This window comes from Mus musculus, chromosome 15 (genome assembly GCF_000001635.26).
Source record: "Mus musculus strain C57BL/6J chromosome 15, GRCm38.p6 C57BL/6J".
In the NCBI taxonomy this organism is placed as follows: domain Eukaryota; kingdom Metazoa; phylum Chordata; class Mammalia; order Rodentia; family Muridae; genus Mus; species Mus musculus.
In genome coordinates this window covers 58,447,560-58,458,771 of record NC_000081.6, presented here as the reverse complement: position 1 = coordinate 58,458,771, position 11,212 = coordinate 58,447,560, and the positions used below count along the sequence as shown (strand labels likewise).

The following is an 11,212-nucleotide window of genomic DNA, read 5'->3' as shown; positions in this document are numbered from 1 at the left end:
TAAATTATAGAATACTGTGTAGTATCCAGGTTTTGGCTGATAGTTTAGAGAAGGGATGGAGTTGTGTGCACATGCACATATAAATCATCTATGTGCTTTGTCTACACGAACCCAAAGGGCTAAGCACTGGCCATGGTCAAAGCAGAACGGTGGTACAAGGCTCCTACCCTAAACCACTCTCCACTTGCGTACACTTGTACACTCCTTAATAAAACACGAGGCTGGAAGAGTTCTGAATGGAAAACTGAATTTTTGCTCACGGGCAGGGACCCACTAAAACCACAAGATGAAAAACAATCCATGAAAAAACTTTGTAATCCACACCACGGATGAATTGGATGACCGGGAGCTGGCAGATGGCTCTACAGAGAGGAGGCAGGAAAAGGAGATCATTTTAAGAAGCAGTGCCAACTTCTTCACCATCCAGCCAGGATATTCCAGTCAAACCACCAGGGGCTGGAGTAAGACAGAGAGCCTATGCTATATGCAACGTTTCCTTCTTAAATTTTAAACATTTCTCTCAGTTGAGAATTTCATGTGCTTTAATCCTACTCCCTCTCCCTCTCCCAACTCTTCCCAGATCTTTGGTATACTAAAGCAGGCTGAGCAAGCTACAAGCAAGCCAGTAAGCTGCACGTCTAGCCTGTGCATCAGTTCTTGCCTCCAGGTTCCTGCCTTCCTAGTTCCTAGTTCCTCCCCTGATTTCTCTCAGTGATGGCCTGAGTTATGATACAGCAGTCTCAGTCACTAAGAAAATGCCCCACAGAGCTGCCCACACCACAGGCCAATCTCATAGGGGCATTTTCTCAACTGAGGTTCTCCTTTCCTCTAGCTTGTATCAAGCTTACTTAAAACTAGCCAGGGCAGAGACAATGAACATCCCTTGCCTAACCTGGTAATTTTCCTGCAAATCTGGTATTAGGACCAAATTTTAAAAGTTGTTGAAAAAACACAGGAAAGCCAGGTTTTTGAAAAGCACAGGTATTTAATATTAAAACAAGTCCCAGAAAATTAGACACTCTCCACAGTAACTTGATCAACACCAGTTTATTTGTAAACATGTTATTTGTGTCAATAATCAAATTGACAACACTTTATACAATTTCCTTGGATAATATTAACATCATAACAGAACACAATCCATTGTACTGAGTTACAGTTTTGGTACTTTAAAATCCTTTAATACAAAGTGTACTTGAAACACTGAACATAAAAAATGAGAATGGCAGAGAAAGCAAACGACCCAGAAAGGGAAATCACATCCCTCAAACAAATGCAAAAGCATCTGGTTACACATGTTACACAAGAGAGGGCTAAGGCAGTGGTTCTCAGCCTTCCTGATGCTGTGACCCTTCAACACAGTTCCTCATGGCACAGCGATCCCCAACCACAATTGTTTTTTACTACTTTGTAACTGTTGTTTTGCTGTTATGAATAATAATAAATATCTGATATGCAGGATATCTGATATATGACCCTGTGAAAGGATGGATCTGAGCCCCCAAAGGGGTTGCAACCCACAGGGTGAGAACGGCTACTGAAAGGAATGGCTGAGCCTAACTTCTTAAGTGATACAAAGTTGCATTTCTTTAGACACATTTGTGAGTCGAAACTAGACCTTTACTAAACTGTACGCCCTTTTTGATATTTAGTAGCTCTTTTTTTCTTGGCTTCTAAATGTCATGGTTCAAGTTATAATAAGTGGTGAGAGAGAGTGGTGCTAAGCCAGATGAAATTAAACATTTGCAAAATAACTGGGCACAACTTTTATCAATCTTCTTTGGCAAAGAACAAAGTCTATAGTTATTTTTTTATTTATTTTTTATCAACTTAATAGAGGCCTCTGCGAGAGCTAACGTGAGTGGAAGGAACCAGACAGTCATAAAGCAAAGCACAAACACACGTCATCCTCTCTAAAATGAACAGGGTTCCTCAGAAGACAGGGACTTCGGCTGGGATTCTGATGGTTTCAATCTTCCTACTAAACAAAAATCAGAGAGGTGTAAAGTGTTGTTCTAATTTAAAGTACTGTCCCTGAAGTTCATGATCACGGTTAGGTCTCATCTCTTCTTCAGTGTTTCTCAAAGGAATTATAGCAGCAAATCACTCCCATATTTTAAGCTTTAAACTCAGCAATAACTGGACTGTCGTAACTACAACTGTTCAATTCTTTATTAGTGTACATGTCATTAGAGTTGGTATTCGACTACTAATACAAAGATAAATACCTACAGTTAACTCAATCAAAGCAAATGAGATTAAGAGCCCTGATCAAAAGAAATACGGACAACTTTCAGTTGAAACTGTAAAAGTTACATACACATATAACTAATAGCACTAGGAATGTACAGTCTCAGTAATTGGAAAAATAAATGAGTAATTCACAGTCATAGAAATTATTTTAATATTACTATGTACTTTTCCTTTTACAGACAAACATGACATACATACAGTTCTACCTTATACAAGACAAAGTAGAAAACTAAACATTACTTCATTTACCCAAACACAGCACTAACTGTGCCACAGGTAACCTGGTCCAAAATAGTCAATTCTACAGATAGGCCATGGTATTAAATGCATGGCCACTTTAACGGTTTCAAGAAAGGCATATACTTGCAGAAGTCTGTTAATTACACAAATATCACTTGTATAAATAACAAAAGCCATCAGCAAAGCTGTTAGGCTCCAATGTTCTCAATCAGTGTAATGCTTGCGTGTTTCAGGTCTGTCGCTTGCCCAATTCAGTTAGGGGAGCTCAACTAAGCACACAAACACCCCAGGGAAGGTGACCTGGACAGCCTAAGTGGCAAATCCAAAGATTCTGACATTTGAGACACTAAAAGACCCAATGCCCACAGCACACGAAGCCAGTCAGTGCCTCTTCACTCCCCAGAGCTGTGTGCCAGTTTCAGGTCCAGATGTTGTGTCTGAGGAATCGTTTCATCATGGAGCTGAGTCCAAGACACGGCCCTGAGGCTGCTGCTGTGCGATTCCAACTTCCACCACAATCCTTAGTTGAAATCAAGGTCAATTACCCTAACAGTTCCTAGGTAAAGCTACAAGATGAGACGTGCAACAGCCTCAACTACACGTGGAAAATAAATTCTATTTTTCCATAAAGACTCTATGAAAATATAAAGCCAAAGGTGAGTGACAACGGGAGTCCACATACAAACATCATTTAAAAATAGAATGTTCTCCATAGCGCTCATGAGATGTCAAAGGATCATCAGTTAAGACCGTAGAAATCAAGGTGAGGTTTATGTAACTATGCTGACCGACATACCCTCAATCATGTTCACTCGGCGTACATAATTTACTGACGTCCACAGTAATCCTTAATGCCCTGGTCTGTACCCCTCACTGCTGGATGCTTGCCACTTCTAGCGTGACTGCCTCAAGAACCAAGAAGCCTTTTGGAGGAAGAAGAGTCCATCTCCTCCCATGATTCCCTCAGTGTAGGTAACAAAATATAAAATTAAACCAGGTTTATGTCTGAGAAACTTACATATAAAACTACCACTGCAATATTCATAGTGACTGCTTATAAACGTAACAGTCATCTACAGCCTATAAAGTGTGTCCTCAGTTTTATAAAAGAAATGCAGATTGTCTCCAGTGCAGTGCTGGCTGCTGAGCAGTACTTGGTTGCAGTAAGATGTGTAACGACAGGCCTCGGGCTTCAGAAAACACGAGCACATTCCGAGCAGTTGGTTCCTACCAGTGAAGCTTGACCTGCACCAAGGTAGCTGGAAGCTTAGTGGCTGACACTGTGAAGCCAGCGTAAGAAAGAAAAAAGGCAGAAAGTGTGAGCAATAAATGCTGTAATCAAATTACTACAAATGGAGACTAGCGATGAGCAGGGAGGAAGGTGAGCGTCCGCTCCACTCTGATAAGACACCATCTTTAAACATTAAGTTTTTGGCCGGAAGTGGAACTCCCATGTCAGCGCAGGGCGACTGTGAAAGCACACTTGAGAAGCCAGGCTCCGCGTGGAGATCCAGAGTAGCAGCACCTTCCTAAAAGCCAAGAATAAGACAACTGTCTCACATGGATTTGCAGCTAAAAAACAGACCTGATGACCCAGCTAACTGGGAAATGTTCATAGCATGCTGCGGGAGACCACAAGGAACAGGTGCGAGCTGACAAGCACTTACAGAAAGTGCTCTGACAACAATCAGAAATGGTCTATGAGAGAGACTAGCTCTCAGCACCCAGATCCAGCTCGAAATACCATAGGAGAAAGCCACAGAAAGCCCCATCACTACACTACACACATCTACAAGGCAGGCACGGTCCCAGGCTCTAAGACTCACATTCCCAAGCATCCCAGTATCTGACATGGTCCCTGCACTACAGAATTACCATGCCCAGCCCCCACTTGCTCCCCATCCTTCCCCATCCAGCTCCTCTGGGTAAACAGAAGAATTGGAGCCAGTCTTGACTTTCTCCTACTCCCTCATTATTAATTCATCAAGTTTCACAAATCTATCTCCAGAATATATGTCAGCAGCTCTGCATTCACCACAGCTACCGTTAGTGGATCCCACAGAGGAGTATGGCACTGCGAATTTCAGAACTTCTCCACCTGTTACTCATTGTATTACACTTTTGTACTGCTGTGATTTACTGGCATGATGGTACGGGTACAATAAACACCCCTTTCCTGGGTGTGCATGCGCACCTCAGTTGTTTCCCAGTGAAAAGTCTCAGTCACAGCATGTCTCCCCAGGCAATTAATTACCAGGGCATCTGACTGTCCCTGCTACTGCCCCTAGCCCACGATTCTCCAACACTAACACCCAATTTAAAGGACTTCATCTGAAACAGTCTCTCCCCTTCTCCAGCCTTCAGCCATGTCTCCTGGCATCTGGTACATTCACAGGGTCTTCCCCATGCCCAGGAAGACTCACTCTCAACCTCACCTGGTCACTTCCTTTTTTCAGGATATTTCTACCATCTTGGCTACCTTTTGCTCCTTGGTGCCCAGTGCTTTCCTGATACTAATGCATGTCCTATCTGTCTGCAATATTCTGCTCCATCCCACAGGCTTGTTCTGTTCTATAGGCTTCAGTCTATATATCAGTCTTTTAAGTCAGGGCTTCCTTCAGAGCCCACCGGAGCCCGGCTCCCTCAAAGCAGTTGTTGAAATCTTACAAACATTAATGTATGACCAGTCTCACAGAGTGTCACATGCTCCACTAGTGGCTTCCACATCAGTTCCCTTGGCACTTGGTATAAAGGGTAGACTCACGTATTTATTGAATGAATGAACTAATTAAGTGAATAAATGAAAACTCTAAAAATGGACTTCATAATGTTGAATTTGAAATTCTGAACAGAAATATTCTATTCTCAAACTTTATTTATGAATCTGGAATCTAGAACATTCTGTCTCCATACCACTGACCCGGCGGGCAGTGAAGCAGCACTGCAGGCATCAGCACCTCAGCCTGGCCTTGGAACTAGCATGCAGGACACATGACACACAACTCATAGTCAAGCCCATTATGCTGAATGAACCCAGGCACAGAACAGAGAGGCCAGGCCCGTGTCTAGGAAAGCCTGACCAGCAACACGTACAAATCAGTTAGCATGCTGAATCTTGCTAGGTACGTATCTGGCTACTGGGGAGATGTGAATTCAGTCAAGAAGCGTTTTCACGCGTTATTAAGCGTTATACAAGCACCATTTGCGCTGTTTTGGATTATGTTACCTGGAATGAATGAACAAAGTTAAGGACTTGCAGGGAGAGTTTTCTACTGGAATGTAAGAGACTTTGAAGGCTGGAAAACAAAAGGGAAGAGAAAACAAATTTTAACCAAATATAGTGGTAAAAGGTAAAACTATTACAAGTTAAATCTTATCAATTTAAATAATTTATGTATGAATATATAACCTAATAAAACAGAAAATTCTTAAGTAACTGAAATGCTTTGTATCAATAAATTTTGTCCTCTTTTGAACAGGAACTTGTATATAAGAAAGAGGCATTTTCAAATAAAATATCATACTTTAAATCCAAATTAAAATATAAGTTTATGTGGCAGTCTACATACAAATGGCCTCCATGGGCTCATATATTTGAGTGCATTATCACTAAGGTATGGCATCATTTGAAGGATTAAAAGTATTAGGAAGCACTGTGTCCCTGGGGACAGGCCCACCCCACGCCCAGGTGTGCTCTCCCCACAGTACCTGAAGACCAGGATGTCCCTCTCAATTCCTTTCAGCACTCAGGCTGTTACCATGATCCCTGACATGAGAATGATGGACTAACCTAAGCCTCTGATACTGGAAGCAGGCCCCCAATTAAATGCTTTCCTTTTTAAGTAAGAGTTGCCTTGGTCATGGTGTCTCTTCACAGCAACAGAATAGCGACCAAGACAGAAGTTGGTACTACGGAGGACAGTTGCTATGACCAAAATTGAAGTTATTTTTTCCAAAAAATTCTATCTATAAACTGATAGTACGTACAAATATAAAATAAAACAAGGTGCTAAACATATCTGATAGATTTAACACAACCTACCATACTAACTTTCCAGATATGTGAATTAAGTACAAATTAGAGTGGCAATCTTTGAAGTTTCATAATAAAAAACTTTAAAAAAAAACAACTATTGCTGGAAATTTTCATATGCATATATAAAACATTCTGATTATTCTCGACTGACACCTCTCTCGTCTCCTTCCCATTCCCCTCTCATCCCTACCGGTTTCTTTCCCAAGCTCATGACTTTGGTGACCCATTTAATTTAGCTAAGGCCATCTGTGTCACCACTGGATTTTAACTATGCACTGGATCCTGGGTGGTGGCAGGGTGTCACCAGTTCCTTCTCCCTATCAACAGTGGAGGGTGGGGTCCCTCATCCCCTATCCATGCATGTGTGCTGACGGGCTGGCCCATCTTTCTGCAGAAACAGTATAGGCATCCACATTGCTCTCAATCGTTTGTGATTACAATAGTGGGGTCTGGCCCAGCAGATGGCATTTTATATTCAGCCTCCCTTTTTCAACATCCCCTGAACTTTCAGAGCATCTCCGTTACTATAAATCTGGTCACACATCCATGGCCGTGGAAAGCACAGGCCTTAGGGAGCAGTGAATACTGTTTAGCAAACCGACAGTGTCCAGATACTCTAAGCATTATGCTCATACCCACAGACATGCTGCTCCTAGCCTTAAAATCACAGAAGCATCTTTCTAGGGAAAAGCAGTGCAGGCCAAGAGTCCTGGCTACAGCGGATGCAGAGAATACGCAACCCCTGAGCCTCAGACCTAACTTAGTGTTTATACTTTCAGTCATACAGAGTCCAGAGAATGGTTGTGGAGATTATCAGTTTAATACTCTTTCCCAAATAATTTAAGTTATCTGTTGTCCAACTTTGTTTTCCTAAGTTTAAAAGACAGAATCTGTGGGCATCTCTCCTCCAAACTACCCTTTGTGGCAACTGGGCCCAGTGAGTCTCTCCTGCCTGCCTCTCTGTAGCCACCCCCAAAGGACGGGAGCTGCCATGAGGTCAAACATGCCTGTCATCTCTGAAAAGCAAATCATGCATTTCAAAAAATATGCAAAGAAGAAAGTCACCAAAACATAACTTTAACTCACAATAAACATTTGAGTGTATATAGTACTCTTGTATAGAGAAATTTTCTAGACATTTTTTTTTAGTGTCTTACTATGTGCCCCTGGCTGGCCTAGAACTATGTAAACCAGGTTGGCCTCCAATTCACAGAGAACTTCCTGCCTCTGTCTCTGGGGTGCTGAGATTAAAGGTGACATTTATATATTTAAAAAACAAAATCAAACAGGCTCATTCTTTATATAAGCATACCCATTTCCCCACTTTCATCATGTCTGACAGACAAGCAAGCTTACAGAAGCTTGAACCACAAATGTTTGCTTTTGAGTAACTTCCAATCTACTGAAATTAATTTCACACATACATGCAGACACACACCCCTCTTAAACTTAAAACCTTTTTCTTTATTCAGTCAACCAATATGTAAGGCAATTGCTATGTTCACATGTTATTTAAAAAAAAAAAAGCAAGCTAGAACGATGTTAGTAACAGCTTAAAATTGAGATGAACACAAGCCTTACCTCTCTTTCCTGCACAGGCCATGGGTAGCTATTTTCTGACAAACTTTCCGGTTTAATTCGGAACTGAACAAAGGAATTCCAAAACACAGCTCAAGAGGAACCCAATCTGCTTCTGCTGTGGCCCCTACAAAAGACACAGCTAGCTTGAAAACCATATACTTACATACTCTATATGAGCAGCAAGATCTTCTAATGTGAGGTTCCTAGATTCCTCTACCCCTGGGGCACCCACTAATAAACTCAACAAGGGAGAGAGTAAAGCAGAATCGTCAATGCCCAAACAGAAGTGCACGTCTTTTGGTTTATGTACATATGTCTGGAGAAAAGAGAGCTTTTCATAAAATGTTGCAGATAGTCATTTGCTCAAAAAGGATGTAACAAGACATCTGCAAGATGATAAAATAAATCTGGTGTTTATCATATGAACAATGAACATTTTAAAATCATTGCACTCTGGCTATAATTTTATAATATTTGAGTTATTCTAAGCACATAAACATATTCTCTAGAACACCCACACTGACACAGAACTCCACTGTAGATAATAAGGCAATATATAAACAGCTTAACAGAAAAGTTAAGCTCCAGAAAGGATTTAATAAAGTTGCAAAGAATTAACATCTTACCAGAGTTTGGTTTTGTCGCCAAATCTGTACTTGCTTCCTCAATGACCATTTCAAACGACTCTGTGCTCCCATTTACATCTGAACTAGAAGCCAAATCAGGCTCGCCTGATAATTTAAAGGATATAAAACACTATGAGGATTCTCCTACGCAGCAGAAACCATCCATTTAAGTCTTAGCACAAAGAGGACTTCAGGAAACAATAATAATGAAGAAAAATTTAAAAGAGAGACAGACAGACAGACGGACGGAGGGGGGAGAGAGAGAAAGAGAGAGAGAGAGAGAGCGCTACACAGACAGTTTCGTACTCTCTCTCCCTTCTCACCACAGCAAAGAGGCTAATGCTCATCTTTGGCTTAAGCAACTGACATCTGAGAACTGTCTCGAGACCAGTTTGTAAATGTGAGAGAGCACCAATGCTAAGTATCACATGTGTGTAAAATCAAAATCAACTACGACCTAAAAACTCCAAACTCATGAGGCAGAACACAAGTTTAGACTTCCATTTCCATCATTCTGAAAGTCATCCCCGTAAGGATAAAATTTTGAGTATCGTTCACAATTCGTTTTGAATCCCTCCACCTTTAGGCAACATGAGATCCCTAGCCACCTTCTGTACTCATCTATTTACCAATAACTCCGTCCTTTTGGCTATTTTCTGCTTTCTAATTCCCTTTGCAAATGAATGAATGAATGAATGAGAAAGCAATCACCTTGATTAACGTCTCACTTTGTAAAGCTCAGTTTCAACTGTGCCTTCTTTAAGAGGCATTCCCTGTGGCCCCTAGTTAATAGGACTTCTACTTCCCATGTTTACTCCAAGCCGTCCACTGTCCGCTCTGAGCCTTTGACTGCACAGTGCAGGCAGATTCACTCACCTTCCCTACTGAGCTTTTACTCTTTGGACTAAAACTGGACTTAAACATTTAATTGCTTCTAGGACTTAAAACAGTTATTTGCTGTTTAAAGGTTTGTGGAATAAAATGACTTAAAAAGTGAACTGCAGTACAGCCAAAACTGGAAGGGAGCCACCCCAATCCTCTGGGTGACTACTAACATACTGTCAGGGTTTCACACTGAAAGGAAGAACTATGGAGCAGGACCGATGAGAGACACTTGACACCTGCACGATCAGTGGAAGAGAGCTGACACCACCATAAGCAAAGCTATCTATGCATCGTCTTGTCAGAGCACGAACAGTTACTGTGTCAGAGCTGACCTGACTGTGAACACACTGGGCAATCTAGAGGCAGAAGGAAGGCTACACGGGAAATGGTATCAAAGTCCAGACTAAACTGAGACTAAACTGAGAATTAAAACAGAAGAGGCGCTAGAGAGAGAAAGTGAACCCAGGTACATGTGTGCAAGAAAAATGTAAGAAAAATGTAGGGTTTTGAAATTATACTCCCTAAAGCTAATTTGATTCAAAGCCTGTGAGCGCAGATGCCATGGTGCAATGCTGAGTGAACACAGTTCTGCACAGGGCCGCACTATTCCAACCAAGGTGAGCAGCTGATCTAACCAGAGACCCAAACAGTGACTGACCTCTCTCATCAGAAGCCTCACTGAGCTTCCTACTTGCAAGCTGGCTAGAAGCATTCAACATGGTGACATAGCCGCAGAAATGCTGCAAGTCCACTCTGCTCCGCAGAATCTGCAGTGCTTTATGAACACCCATACTGGCACGGGTGAACTCTGGGAAAAACCAATAACATTAATGACGTCTTAGCATGTAACACAATACCAAAACCTAACGTCTACTTTCCTATTTTTAAAGTACTGTTACACATTAAGAAAGAGCAATTCCAGTGAAGACATGTCAGAGGACAGCTCCTTTTCTATGGGTCGCTCCACACAAGCTCCACGTCATCAGTTCTTAAGATTCTGTAAACTTAAGATCCTGAAGACAGGATCTGCCATGTTCAGAAGAAGAAACGTTTTGTCCTTAGCATTTAGAAAGATTTAAAGGAGAGAACAAAGCTATTTCACTCACACATGCACACACAAGCAAATACATGCATCACAAACCTTGCCTTGCGTACTATGAAAAAGAATGTTAAACTCTGTAAGCATAAATTGATCTGACGTTCATCTTCTCACTCACACTTCAGATAGACCACCAATCAAGGGAAACTACTAAAAGCACTTACTCTCTTTATCTCTAATGCATACCAGTATTCTTTGAAAGGTTAGAACTGGTTGTCTAACAGTTCACTGGCAGAAAAATCACACAACTGAAAACTATCTTCAGCCAACTCTTTTTATGGCAAAATGGTAAAAACACAGAATTTTAAAATGTTAGGAGCTCACTTCCTGTCATTTCCACCAATCACTGACAGGAATAAGGATAAAAGTCAAATAGATAGAATTCAAATGTACCTCCTTGCAGCTCTGCTTCATCAAATGGAAAGGGTATATGGACAGTCTCTCCTACCCCATGCAAACCATGTCCCTACAAACAGAAGAAATGCAAGTGGA

At 41.4% G+C, this 11,212-nt stretch overlaps 1 protein-coding gene across 4 annotated transcripts in view; it reads right to left on the bottom strand.

Annotated features, from left to right (window-relative positions):
• Nucleotides 1-970: 970 nt before the first annotated feature.
• The window catches only part of Fam91a1 (family with sequence similarity 91, member A1), a 51,895-nt gene continuing 41,653 nt past the window's right edge, over nucleotides 971-11,212 (bottom strand). For 3 of the 4 annotated variants that reach the window (XM_006520705.3, XM_006520704.3, XM_006520706.2), the window contains 6 exons: nucleotides 11,114-11,186; nucleotides 10,280-10,429; nucleotides 8,737-8,841; nucleotides 8,111-8,234; nucleotides 5,720-5,789; nucleotides 1,029-4,022 (listed from right to left, as the gene is read on the bottom strand). In XM_006520705.3, coding sequence (XP_006520768.1) covers nucleotides 3,840-4,022; nucleotides 5,720-5,789; nucleotides 8,111-8,234; nucleotides 8,737-8,841; nucleotides 10,280-10,429; nucleotides 11,114-11,186 — 705 coding nt within the window. In that variant the 3' untranslated portion in view covers nucleotides 1,029-3,839. Of the gene's footprint in view, nucleotides 4,023-5,719; nucleotides 5,790-8,110; nucleotides 8,235-8,736; nucleotides 8,842-10,279; nucleotides 10,430-11,113; nucleotides 11,187-11,212 lie in introns of all 4 variants that reach the window. The other variant, NM_145959.3, reaches the window with a different exon arrangement.